We start from the raw sequence: 14501 nt of genomic DNA, 5'->3' as shown, positions 1-14501 counted from the left end.
CCAGTAACATATCCCTCACCAGAGGCGCACTATGCTGACATTCCAATCTTGGACATCTAGCCTCCAGAACTATGAGAAAATTAATTCTGCTGCTTAAGCCACCCAAGTCTGTACTATTTTGTTATGGCAGCCTGAGCAGATTTAGACAGCATCCATCTCACAGAACTAGAAAAATAACAAATAAAACCCGAAGAAAGTTGAAAGAATAAAATAAAGAGGAAGAAGCAATGAAACAAAAAGCAGATACTCAAGGAGGATTCTGGGAAGGCAGCAGAGTAGGGAATACCATCTAGACAACAACTGCACTGGCAGAAGTTGTCTAACTATTTTGAAACTCTATTTTGCAACTTCCAGGTGAAGACTTGGATGCTAAATTGCTGTTAATTTCAGCTCTTAGCAGGGTAGCAGCTACCGATTCCCAACCCCTGCCACATGGCAAGCAGCTATGCAAATGTTCCTAGAGCAGCCTATACACAGATTGCTGGAGCAAGGGTGGGCAAAAAGGACTCAGTCCTCAAAATATTGGGGAATCTGTGTTCTGACTGCTGCTCCTGTTCACAGGGGCAGCAGTCACAGTTGCTGCACCTCCCCCCACTGTTGCAAGCCCTTTCCCCTCTGGCTGAAGTGACTTCCACGAGATTTAAAGGGCTGGACCCCTTTTGTCTTTCCCTTCTTTTTGCACTTCTTCTCCTTTAAGGAGTTAGATATTAAAGACTAGGGCATTCATATACATTTCCCATGTATATGCGGAAATTTAAAAAGTGACTGCACATGCCCAAGGAAAAGTTCAGGAACGACCTAAAAAGACATTAAATTTATACTCTGACTGATCCTCCACACAGAGACGGCCTATAACAATTAAAAAACAAAATAGGAGTTCCCGTCATGGCGCAGTGGTTAACGAATCCGACTAGGAACCATGAGGTTGCGGGTTCAATCCCTGGCCTTGCTCAATGGGTTAACGATCCAGCGTTGCTGTGAGCTGTGGTGTAGGTTGCAGACATGGCTCGGATCCCACGTTGCTGTGGCTCTGGTATAGGCTGGCAGCTACAGCTCCGATTAGACCCCTAGCCTGGGAACCTCCATATGCCAAGAGAGCGGCCCAAGAAACGGCAAAAAGACAAAAAAAAAAAAAAACCGTATAATGAACAAAACAGCAAAACCTAGGGAAGAAGGATAATCTGATTTCCAGAGTTAATACATTATTACATTCAAATGTTTAGTGCACAATAAAAAAATTGCAATGCATACATAGAAAGCAAAGTTTGGCCCATTCGAAGGGAAAAAATTAATCTGAAAAAACTTGCCTGAAAAAGATCAGATGGCAAATATACTAGACAAAGACTTTAAAATAACTATCTTAGGAGTTCCCGTCGTGGCTCAGTGGTTAACAAATTTGACTAGGAACCATGAGGTTGCGGGTTTGATCCCTGGCCTCACTTAGTGGGTTAAGGATCCGGCGTTGCCGTGAGCTGTGGTGTGTGTAGGTTGCAGAAGCAGCTCAGATCCCACGTTGCTGTGGCTCTGGTGTAGGCCAGCGGCTACAGTTCCGATTCGACCCCTAGCCTGGGAACCTCCATATGCTGCGGGAGCGGCCCTAGAAAAGGCAAAAAAGCCAAAAAAAAAAACAAAACAAAAAAACACCTATCTTAAAGATACTCAACTAAGGGAAGGTGTAGAGAAAAATCAAGAAAATGATGTGTGAAAGAAACAGAAATATCTATCAATAGAGACAGAAAACCTAAAAAAAAACCAAAATGAAATTTTGGAACTAAAAAGTAAAACCATAATTAAAAAAAAAAAAAAAAAAACAACCACTACAGGTATTCAAAGGCAAATATGAAGAGGGAAAATAATCAGTGAACTTGAAGAGAGGACAATAGAAATTACCCAGGCTGAAGAGCAGAAAGAAAAAGGGCCAAAGAAAACCAAATAGAGCCTAAGGGAGCTATTGGGACAAAACACATCAAAGGGCCAACATACACATTGTGGGAGTCTCAGGAGAGAGATAAAGGAGCAGAGAGAATATGCAAGAAATAAGGGCCAAAAACTTCCCAAACTGATGAATATACACATCCAAGAAATTCAACAAACTCCAAAAAAGAGGAACTCAAAGAGACCCACACTTTTTTTTTCCTTTTTTGTTTTTTTTTAGGGCTATGCCCATGGCATATGGAAGTTCCCAGGCTAGGGGTCCAATCAGAGCTGTAGCTGCCAGCCTACACCACAGTCACAGTAATGCAGAATCCAAGCAGCATCTGCAACCTACACTGCAGCTCACAGCAACCCAGCATCCTTAACCCACTGAGCAAGGCCAGGAATCAAACATGTGTCCTCATGGATACTAGTGGGGTTGGTAACCCACTAAGCCAACATGGGAACTCTGAGACCCACACTTTCAAAGGACAAAGACAAATAGAGAAGCATATCATCACATATGAGGGATTTCTCAGTAAGATTATGAGCAGATTTCTCATCAGAAACTTCGGAGGCGAGAAGACAGTGGGCCGATAAATTCAAAGTGCTATAAGAAACCTACGCTGTCAACCAAGAATCCTACACAGGCATACCATGTTTTATTGTGCTTCACAGATGGCATTTTTTACAAATGGAATATTGGTGGCAGCCCTGTATCAACCAAGTCTACTGGCACCATTTCTCCAACAGCATTTGCTCATTTCATATCTCTGTCATATTTTGGTAAATCTCACAATACTTTAAGCTTTTTCATTATTATATTTGTTACAGTGATCCATGATCTCTGATGTTACTATTGCAAAAAGATTATGATTTGCTGAAGGCTCGGGTGATAATTAGCATTTTTTAGCAATAAGGTAATATTTATTTTTTTATGTGCAGGTTAATATTTTCTTTCTCTGGATGTATCAATAAAGTATTTTTAAATTAAGGTATGTACATCGTCTTTTTAGACACGATGTTACTGCACACTTAATAGATTATGGTATAGTACAAATATAACTTTTTATATACACTGGGGAACCAAAAAAACCCCATGCGTCTTGCTTTACCTGCAACATTTGCCTTATTGCAGTGGTCTGGAACCAAATTACATATCTCTGAGGTACGCCTGGATCTGATAGAACAGTTTTTCAAAAAGTGAGGAAGAAATTAAGATAGTCCCAGATAAACAAAAGCTGAGGGACCTACCCTGTAAGAAATGCTCCAGCAAGTCACGCAGGGCGAAATGAAGACACGAGACAGTAATTTGAAGGTATGGAGAAACAAAGACCTTAGTAAAGGTAAATACATGGGCAATCATAATTACTACCGCAATTGCTACTATTGTAACTATTACTGTAATAATGGTTTGTAAGTGGACTTTTTTTTTCTACGTGATTTAAGAGACGAATACCTAATTCTCAGTATGAAAGCTAATATTACTGTAACTTTGGTTTGTATCTCCAAATCTATTTTTCTGCATAATTTAGGAAACTAATGCATTTAAAAGCACTAGTTCATGAACTAGTTTAAAAGAACTAGGGGCACACGATGTTATAAAGATATAATTTTGTGACTCAACAACCGAAAGGGGTATGAGTATAGCTGTAAAGGAGCAGGGTTTCTGTATGTTACTGAAGTAAAGCTGGTATAAATTCAGATTACAGTGTTATAGGATGTTAAATGTAATCCCTACGGTAACCACAAAGAAAATTATCCAAAGAATATACATAAAAAGAAATGAGAAAATAATATAAACATTTCACCACACACACACGAAATCAACTAAACACAAGATGTAGAACTGGCAGATTAGATAAAAAACACACAATCCAATTATATGCTGTCTATAAGAGGCTCATTTGAGACCCAATGGCACAAATAGGCTGAAAGTGAAAGGATGGAACAAGTTACTGCATGCAAATAGTAGCCAAAAAAGAGTGGGGGCTGGGGGGAGAAGAGATGATACTAGTATCACATGAAATAGACTTTCTATCAAAAAGGGTTACAAGAGACAAGGAATATTATATAAATTAGAAGATTTAACAATTATAAACATTTACACACCTAATTACAGACTATCAAAATATATGAAGCAAAAACTGACAAAATTGAAGGAGAAACAGCTCTATAATAACAGCTGGAGATTTCAGAACCTGACTCATAATAAAAGATTTAAACAACCAGACAATAAACCTATTAGATACATTAACAAAGCACACATCCTTCTCAAGTACACACGAGACATCTTCCAAATAGACGATATGTTAGGCCACAAATTAAGTCTCGATATATTTAAAAGTAGATATACAAACCACCTTCTCTGACCATGACAGATACAGTTAGAAATCAACAACAAAAGCAAAACTGAAAATTCACAAAACTGTGGAAATTAAATAACTTTTAAATAACTGTGGCTCAAGCATACTGACTCCATTTTGTCAGCTCTATCTTGGGCCTGCAGTCCCACCTCCTCCCCTCCTGTGTGACTGAACCTTAGTCTGCTCACAAGGAATATACCCAAGTCCTACCAACTTTTACCTCTGCCTTCACCTGATATGAAAACTGGAAGAGTGCCTTTTGCTGAAACAGATGGTTAATGGCCTGTGAAGAATAATGGTCATGAGACCCCTGGGGAGCGGGAGGATGCGAGAAGGAAAAAAAAAAAAACAAAAAACCAGTTACTGTTGCCGCAGACATGCCTGTCCCTTAGCAGTCAGATTCTACCTTTAGCTTCGGCCCCTTTAAATTCCCCATATCCCTGTCAGTGATGTGTAGTGCAGCCCTGAATGCCTCTGGATGGTCATCCACCGGATACTGCCTATATGTAAATTGCCCACAATAAACTTCATGATTGTACTTTATGGAGTTGCCTGGTTTGTTTTTTGGTCTCAAGTTCCTTCTCTTTTCAGGAAATACTATTCAATATCTCCACCTCTGAATGATAACCAATGGATCAAAGAAGAAATCACAAAGGAAATTAGAAAATACTTAGAGATACATGAAAACAAAAATAAAACATACCAAAACTTATGGGACAAAACAAGAGCAGTGCTAAGGGGGGAAATTTGTATCTATAAATGCTTTCATTAAAAAACAAAGATCTCAAATCAATAACATAACTTTATAAATTTCAAGACTAGAAAAAGAATAAACTAAACCCTAGGCTAACAGAAGGAAGGAAATAATACAGATTAGAACAGAGCTAAATAAAATAGAGAACAGGAAAATAAGATAAAATGGTTCTTTAAAAAAGAAATGAAAGTGGGGTTATTACTACAATTATACATAAATTAAAAGGCTTATAAGAGAGTACCATGAATAACTACACAACAAAAAATTAGGTAATCTAGATGAAATGGACGAATTGCTAGAAACATAAGACTTACAGGATTAAATCAAGAAGAAATTGAAAATGTGAATAGACCTGTAAACTAATAAGGAGATTGAATCAGTAATCAAAAGATCTCCCAACAAAGAAAACCCTATACCTGACACTTCACTGATGAATTCTACCAATCATTTAATGATGAACTAATACCAACCCTTCTCAAATTTCTCCAAAATTTAAGAGGGAATACTTCCTAACCCATTCCATGAGGCCAGCACAACCGTGATACAAAGCCAGACAAAAACACTACAAGAGAAGAAAACTATAGACTAATATCTCTTATGAACACTGATGTACAAGCCCTCAACAAAATACTAGTAAAAAGAATTGAGCAGTATATTAAAAAGATTACATACAGTGAATGACCAAGTAGGATTCATACCTGGAATATAAGGATGGTTAAATATACTAGTATAATACACATCAACAAAGTAAAAGGAAAAAAATTCCACATAATCATCTCAACTGATGCAAAAAAAAATTTTTTTGAAAAAATTCAATACCCTTTCATGATAAAACAATTAATAAAATAGGAACAAAAGGAATGTACTTCAACATAGTAAGAAGCCGTAAGTGAAAAACCTATAGCAAGCATCATACTCAATTGTGAAAGACTGCAAGCTTTTCCAGTAAGATCAGAAAGAAGGCAAGGGGGAGTTCCCGTCATGGCGCAGTGGTTAACAAATCCGACTAGGAACCATGAGGTTGCGGGTTCAATCCCTGCCCTTGCTCAGTGGGTTAAGGATCCGGCATTGCCGTGAGCTGTGGTGTAGGTTGCAGACGCAGCTCGGATCTGGCGTTGCTGTGGCTCTGGCGTAGGCCAGTGGCTACAGCTCTGATTCGACCCCTAGCCTGGGAACCTCCACATGCTGCGGGAGCGGCCCAAAGAAATAGCAAAAAGACAAAAAAAAGAAAGAAAGAAGGCAAGGGAAACTGATTTCACCGTTTCTATTCAACACAGAACTGGAAGTTCTAGCCAAATCACTTAGGCAAGAAAAAGAAATAAATTGGAAAGAAACAAGTAAAATTATCTCCCTGTTTACAGATGTGATCATCTTATACGCAGAATACCCTAAAGACTCCATAAAAAAGCTGTTCAGCAAAGTAGTAGGATACAAAGTCAACACACAAAAATCAGCTGTATTTCTTTTCCCTTGTCTTTTTAGAGCTACACCCATGGCATACGGAGGTTCTCAGACTAGGGGTCAAATTGGAGCTGTAGCTGCTGGCCTACACCCCAGCCAAGGAAACAGGGGATCCAAACAGTGTCTTTGACCTACACCACAGCTCACAGCACCGCTGGACCCTTAACCCACTGAGTGAGGCCAGGGATTGAATCCGCGTCCTGATGGATACTAGTCGGGTTCGTTAACCACTGAGCCACAACGGGAACTCTAAAAATCAGCTGTATTTCTAAAAATGAACAATAAACAACTTGAAAAGGAAATTTTAAAATCGATTAAAAAGATCAAAGATTTATACAATAAAAACTACAAAACATTGCTGAAAGAGATTAGACAAACAGAAACATATCCCATGTTCACAGACTGGAAGACAAAGTTATTAAAATGTTATTTAGTACTACCCAAAGTGATCCATAGATTAAACGCAATCCCTATCAAAATCCCAATGACTTTTTTTGCAGAAACAGAAAAGCTCATCCTAAAATTTGTAGGGAATCTCAAGGTACTGTGAACAGCCAAAACAATCTTGGGGGGAAAAAAAAAAAAGAACAACAAAAAACCTGGATTACCTGGAGTTCCTGATTTCAAAACTTAGCACTAAACTACAGTAATCAGGAGTTCCCTTCGTGGCTCAGCAGTTACTGAACCCGACTAGGATCTGAGGATGTGGGTTCAATCCCTGGCATTGCTCAGTGGGTTAAGGATCCAGCATTGCCTTGAGCTGTGGTGTAGGTCGCAGACATGACCTGGATTCGGCATTGATGTGGCTGTGGTGTAGGCCAGCAGCTGCAGCTCTGATTCAACCCCTAGCCTGGGAACCTCCATCTGCCATGGGTGTGGCCCTAAAAAGCAAAAACAAACAAACAAACAAACAAACAAAACTACAGTAATCAAGGAGTTCCCTCAGGATGCAGCAGGTTATGAATTCAGCATTGTCACTGCAGCAGCTCGGGTTGCTGCTGTGGCACAGATTAGATCACTGTCCAGGCAACTTCCTCATGCTACAGGCATGGCCAAAAAACAAACAAAACTGCAGTAATCAAAACTGTGTGGTGTTGGCATAAATACATATAGACCAATGGAGTAGAGTGGAAAGCCTAGAATTATATTCTCACATATGTAGTAAAATGATTGCTGCCGAGAATATTTAGTGGGGAAAGGACAGTCTTTTCAACAAATGATGCTGGGAAAAAGCTGAATAAACACATGCAAAAGAAGGAAGCTGAAACCTTACCTAACATTATATGGAAAAATGAACTCAAAATGGATCAAGGACCTGAATGTAAGATCCGAAACTAGCTCTAAAATAAAACTCTCAGGGGTTATCTCATGACTCAGTGGGTTAAGGATCTGGTGTTGTTACTGCTGTGGTGCAGGTTCAATCAAACAACATGGATGAACTTTGAAGACATTATGCTAAACTAAATAAGCCAGTCACAAAAGGAAAAATACTGTATGACTCCACTTATATTAGGTATCTAGAGTAGTCAAATCATAAAGACAGTGCAATGATGGCTGCCAGGGGCTGGTGGAGAGGGGAGAATGGAGAGTTGGTACTTAAGAAGTGTAGAGTTTCAGTTTTACAAGATGAAAAAAAGTATGGCAATGGATGGTAGTGATGGCTGTACAATGCGAATATACCTAACATCACTGGAACTGTATACTCATAAATGAGTATGACAGTTTATGTTATACGACTGTCCTTTCCCCATTAAATGTTCTTGGCAGCAATCATTTTACCATATATGTGAGAATTTAACTCTAAGCTTTCCACTCTACTCCACTGGTCTATATGTCTGTGTTTATGCCAACACCACACTCTTTTGATTACTGTAGTTTTGTTTGTTTATATTGAGAATTAACATAAAATATTATAAGAATTTTATGGAGTTCCCGAAGTGGCGCAGTGGTTAACGAATCCGACTAGGAACCAGGAGGTTGCGGGTTTGATCCCTGCCCTTGCTCAGTGGGTTAAGGATCCGGCGTTGCCGTGAGCTGTGGTGTAGGTCGCAGACTCGGCTTGGATCCCACGTTGCTGTGGCTCTGGCGTAGAATGGTGGCTGCAGCTCCAATTGGACCCCTAGCCTGGGAACCTCCATATGCCGCAGGAGCAGCCCTAGAAAACGCAAAAAGACCCCAAAAAAAAATTATAAGAATTTTAAAACAATATTTTTTAAAAAACAAAATTGCTTCTTTGAAAAGATTCATAAAATTGATGAGCCCCAGCAAGACTGATCTATGTACATGTACAAAGAGAAAATACCAGAGAGAAACAATCCAAAACATGATAATTTTTACATAATGGACATACAGATCAATTTTAATTTTCTTCTTTATATCCCCTAGGTATTCTAAACTTTCTATAAATAAGATGTTTTAAAAGTATCAACTCTTGGAGTTCTCCCTATGACTCAGTGGTAACGAACCCGACTAATATCCATGAGAACGCAGGTTTGATCCCTGGCCCTGATCAGTGGATCAAGGATCTGGCGTTGCCATGACTTGTGGTGTTGGTCGCAAAAAAAAAAAAAAAAAAAATTACCAACTCTACTGTAAGAAACACAGCTTTATTAAACTTACCTGGCAGCCAGAGAATAAATGGCATTGGCAGATGCGGATGGTTTGATTTTGGGATGCTCACACTCTGGACCTGCTAATGGGCTGCTATTCATATTCTGGAAAGAAAAGAAAAGTGTTAAAAAAAATAAAATAAAAAGACTGACTGTATGAAGTATTGGTGACGATGAAGAGAAACTGGAACTCACATTCGTCCCCTGATTTTGGCAGGTTTTGTTTTATTTTCTCTTAACTGAAACATACATCTACCATATGATCCTACCCTTCCACTCTACTCAAGAAAAATGAAAGTATATGTTCATATAATGATATGGAAATTTGTCCATATCAGCTTTATTTGCAAAAATAAAAAAGTATATAAACAAATGTTCATTAATAAGTAGTTTATATATGCACAATCTTTTTAACTGTAAATGTTCCAACAGAAATATAATGAATCAGAGTTCCTGTCATAGCACAGTGGAAACAAATCCAACTAGTATCCATGAGGATGGGGGTTCAATCCCTGATCTCGCTCAGTGGGTTAAGGATCCGGTGTTGCCATGAGCTATGGTGTAAGTTGCAGATGTGGCTCAGATCCCACATTTCTGGAACTGCAGTGTAGGCTGGCAGCTGCAGCTCTGATTCGACCCCTAGCCAGGGAACTTCCATACGCTGTTGAGTGCAGCCCTAAAAAGCAAAAGTAAATAAATAAATAAAATATAATGACTTAAAAGAAAAGAACCTTCTTATTAATACAGCTTACTATCTCCTCTTATTTATTTAACCTATTCAGAATAACAAGAACAAGCATATCTCACCCTCAATGCCATGCTTAGGAATTTTTTTTTGTCTTTTTTTGGGGGGGGCACACCCATGGCATATGGAGGTTCCCAGACTAGGGGTTGAATTGGAATTGTAGCCACTGGCCTACGCCACAGGCACAGAAACATGAGACATGACCCTCGTCTGCAACCTACACCACAGCTGACGGTAACGACAGATCCTTAACCCACTGAGCAAGGCCAGGGATCGAACTGGAGTCCTCATGGTTATGAGTCAGGTTCTTAACACAGAGCCACAACGGGAATTCCAACACTTCAAATTCAGATGCCACTCTTTCCATAAAGCCCTCATGACTTCTTTATCTGGAAATAATCTCTCCTTTCTCTAAAACTAAAGCATTTTCTATTTATACCACTTATTGGGCACACACACCTTGCATTTACAAGCATACTAACACCTACATTTCTTGAGGGTATGGATTAAATTACCTCTGAATCCTGTAAAACACATACCACAAAACTGACTCATTCAATATCATCTACAAATATTTGCTACCAGAATAAAAAATTTCAAAACCAGGACTCACCACAGAGGTATCCAGGCTGAATGCGCTTCCAAGCCTAGGCACATCGGTTCTGGGTTCCATTTGTGAGGGCAATGAAAATGGAAGTGAGTGCCGGTTGGTTAATTCTCTCCCTGTCCAGGGGTCGCCAGGGTTTGGGGCAACTACTGGTACTTTGGGGATTGGCCGAGGCAGCCAAGATGCTTCTCCAACACGGCTAGAGGGGACAGGGGGCAGTTTGTCTCTGGATGGACAGTCTCCTGGTGTACAAGGCAAGGGGCGTCTTTGAGGCCGGGTCTCTGTTCCACCAGAATACGGCCGGTCTGGAGGGGGTGGTGGTGGGAGATCTCGAAGAGTCGGAGGTATTGGTAATGGTTTGTCCTTATGAAGGGAGCCAGAAGGAGCCTGTGGAAGCATGATGGAATCAATCAATCAAACTCCGCTAATCCACAACATAGAATCAGAAAACTGTAGAAATGGATAATGCTTACCTTAGAAGCAGTTCCAAGACCGGAAGTACTCGAAGGAATAGATATTCGCTGTTGCAGAAGGTCAAGCCGTGGTGGCACCGGGGGAAGGGAAGCTTGTGGGGCCATGGAGAATGGAGAAGGAGGCCGCTCCACCTAACACAAATAAAATTTCCTAATAGGTTATTCTTATCTGGAGGAGTGGAATCTCTTACAACTCCTCCTAAAGCTGTAAAGAGCAAGTACTACATCACACTGAAGACATCAATGGGCCTGGCTTTTTGGCTTGAGGGAGCGCTTCCTGAATTATTTTTATGTTACCATAAGAGGGCGCTCTCAATCACAGAAATACTATGCAGATGCAAGCTATAGACAATGTATCTAGAAATGGCTGTGCTATAAAAAGCTTCTTGGCATACAATTAAATTTTTTTTTTTACCATCTCTCATATCTTCATTTTCAGAAAAAGAAAAAAAAATCCTTTCAAAATTAAAAACAAAAAAAATCATATAAAAAGAAAGACGTAGACATTAACCTGGGAAAATAATGTTTAAGGGACAGAAGAAAGATATCAAAGTTGATAAATTCCATTGGTTATTGTAATTTATTTATTTATTTATTTATTTATTTATTTATTTATTTTGTCTTTTCTAGGGCCGCTCCCACGGCATATGAAGGTTCCCAGGCTAGGGGTCTAATCGGAGCTGTAGCTGCTGGCCTACGCCACAGCCACAGCAATGCCAGATCCGAGCCGCGTCTGCAATCTACACCACAGCTCACGGCAACGCCGGATCGTTGGCCCACTGAGCAAGGCCAGGCATCGAACCGGCAACCTCATGGTTCCTAGTCGGATTCATTAACCACTGTGCCGTGATGGGAACTCCCATAATTTATTTTTAAAAAAAGAAAGATCTAGAAGAGAAAATGATTGTAACATTATAAAGTTTCCTGAGCACTTCCAAAGAAGTAATTTCAATTCAGTAATTAAAAGGGATGAATTTTTTTTTGGGTCAATTTGTATTCTAAAAATTGAGGTGCCAAATCAAAAGAAACAAATATAGATGGAAAATAGGCAAATATGTATTACAAGCACTTATGTAAGATGACAGAGAAACAACCACCCCCATACTTAGTCCTGTCATTAATGCTAGGTGGTGAGTGAAGGAAAAGACTGCATCACTAGCTACTTGCTTTTACTCATGTTTAAGAAAATGGGCTCCATATCAATGGAGGGTGAGCAGCCAAACACCTCAAAAGCTAAGTAAGTGAAAATCCTATACAGATAAAAGGATATTGGGGAATATTTGCTCAACCCTCTGGACTTTAGGAATGAGGAGAGATGGAAGATGGGAGGGATCAAAATAGGCAGAGAGGGCCTTCCAAATTGAGAGACAACTTAAAGGTGGTAGGAATTCCAAAGTAGGAAATTATGGAAAATACTGTTGGTTAGGAAGACCAAACTAGAGAGTCCTGTGAAAGCTAGTCGGGAGAGTGACATTTTATGACATAGGAAAGTGGGAGTTATTGATGGGAATGGTTTTTGACCTAGTGAGTATTTAAGGATGGTTAAACTGGTAATGGTAAACAAAAGATGGGTTAGATAAGAAACTAGAAGTTGGGACAATCACTAGAACGTGATTTTAATAAACCAGGTCTAGGTAAGTAGAATGAAAAGGAAGATATAGACATGAGCTTCTTTAATGGAAAAATCAATAAAATTCAGTGACTGACCAGTTACTGGTGATGAAGTGACAGTTGGTAACTTTTCACATCCAGCAAAAACCAGTCCAGGCTAGAGCCAAAACATGGAGGATTCAGTATACTATATCACATACTATCTACTATATTAATATGTTAATAGGATTTACTTCATAGAAAAGTGTATTGAGAGGATGTTTGACAGCATGGTAAGACTTTGTAGTGACAGGTATAAACTGAAAACCAAGGAAATATAAACAAATCAATTATTTTAGAAGAACAGAAGGTTGTATAAGAAGGCAAGAGTAATTACATCACAGTATTATTACTTGATAGAATAGGGAGCAAAATCATTTAAACACTAAATACTGGAGCTCCCGTCGTGGCTCAGTGGTTAATGAATCTGACTAGGAACCATGAGGTTGCAGGTTCGATCCCTGGCGTTGCCATGAGCTGTGATGTAGGTCGTAGATGTGGCTCGGATCCCATGTTGCTGTGGCTGTGGCGTGGGCCAGTGGCTTACAGCTCCGATTAGACCCCTACCTTGGGAACCTCCATATGCCGCAGGTGCAGCCCTAGAAAAGACAAAGAGAGACAAAACCAAAAAACAAAACAAAACAAAAAAACACTGAATACTGACTGAGCCAAAACATTCAAATTAACTATAGTCAGATGATATGGAGTAGGAAGGAAGGAGATAAGAGATTTAAACCCTTTTCTATAATACCTAAAATAAATAGACAACTAATATTGCAGAATCAGGAGAAAGCAGTATAGTATATGGTTAAACAGTTTTAATATTTGAAAATATGAATGGGACACAGAGAGGAGTTGGAAGGGGTGGAAGCTGGGAACTGATATTTCTTCAAGCCTTTTAGTAATTCTTTTTTTTCTTTTTTTTTGCTTTTTAGAGCCGCACCCATGGCATGTGGAGTTTCCCAGGACAGAGGAGCTACAGCTGCCAGGCTACAACACAGCCACAGCAATGCAAGACCCAAGCCGCATGTGCAACCTACACCACAGCTCATGGCAATGCCAGATCCTTTTAGCAGTTCTTTAAAACTTAAATTTAAAAACAGGCATTTATCATTTATCTTTTTAAAAAACAGATTCACTATTTTAAAAATAAGACAAAGTGAAACAAACATCAACAGAACAACAACAGCTACTAGTATGTAACCAAATAGGCACTCTCGTAGTCTCATACACTTTAGAAGTGACTTTAGGACAGTGACCTTAGGACAAAAATTGGGAAAGAAATTTAAATGTCTAGCCAAAGAACGTTAGATTTTTTTTTTAATCTCTCTCTCTTTTTTTTTTAATGGCCATACCTGCAGCATATGGAAGTTCCCAGGCTAGGGGCTGAATCAGAGTCTCACAAGAGCTACTCCAGATTCGAGTCTTGTCTGTGACCTACACCACAACTCGCAGCAACACTGGATCCTTAACCCACTGGGTGGAGCCAGGGATCAAGCCCGCGCCCTCGTGGTAAATTACAGAACAGCCAAGTGACAATAAAACACATGAAGCTATTTTGTCTCTACTTGAATTTTTACAGTATATATTAATTAATTGATTAATTTATGTATGCATGCATGCATGGTTTTTAGGGCCACACCTGTGGCAATATGGAAGTTCCCAGGCCAGGGGTTGAATTGGAGCTGCAGCTGCAGGCCTACAACACACACACAGCTACGTGGGATCTGAGCCATGTTTGCAAGCTACACCACAACTCATGGCAATGCTGGATCCTTTAACCCACTGAGAGAGGCCAAGGATTGAACCTGCATCCTCATAATAGAGTCTACTCGGGTTCATAACCTGCTGAGCCACAAGGGGAACTATTACTTTTATTTAAATGAGTGAATTTAATCTCATTTACATATATATTAGCTACA

At 39.5% G+C, this 14501-nt stretch overlaps 1 protein-coding gene across 3 annotated transcripts in view; it reads right to left on the bottom strand.

Moving 5' to 3' along the window:
- CBL (Cbl proto-oncogene) overlaps window positions 1-14501 on the bottom strand; it is an 87232-nt gene that overhangs the window by 10312 nt on the left and 62419 nt on the right. For all 3 annotated transcript variants that reach the window (XM_047752385.1, XM_047752388.1, XM_047752387.1), the window contains 3 exons: window positions 10930-11061; window positions 10463-10843; window positions 9115-9209 (listed from right to left, as the gene is read on the bottom strand). In XM_047752385.1, the coding sequence (XP_047608341.1) occupies window positions 9115-9209; window positions 10463-10843; window positions 10930-11061 (608 nt within the window). The remainder of the gene's footprint in view (window positions 1-9114; window positions 9210-10462; window positions 10844-10929; window positions 11062-14501) is intronic.

Source organism: Phacochoerus africanus, chromosome 11, assembly GCF_016906955.1.
Source record: "Phacochoerus africanus isolate WHEZ1 chromosome 11, ROS_Pafr_v1, whole genome shotgun sequence".
Lineage (NCBI taxonomy): Eukaryota > Metazoa > Chordata > Mammalia > Artiodactyla > Suidae > Phacochoerus > Phacochoerus africanus.
This window is presented reverse-complemented; position numbering and strand designations above follow the sequence as displayed.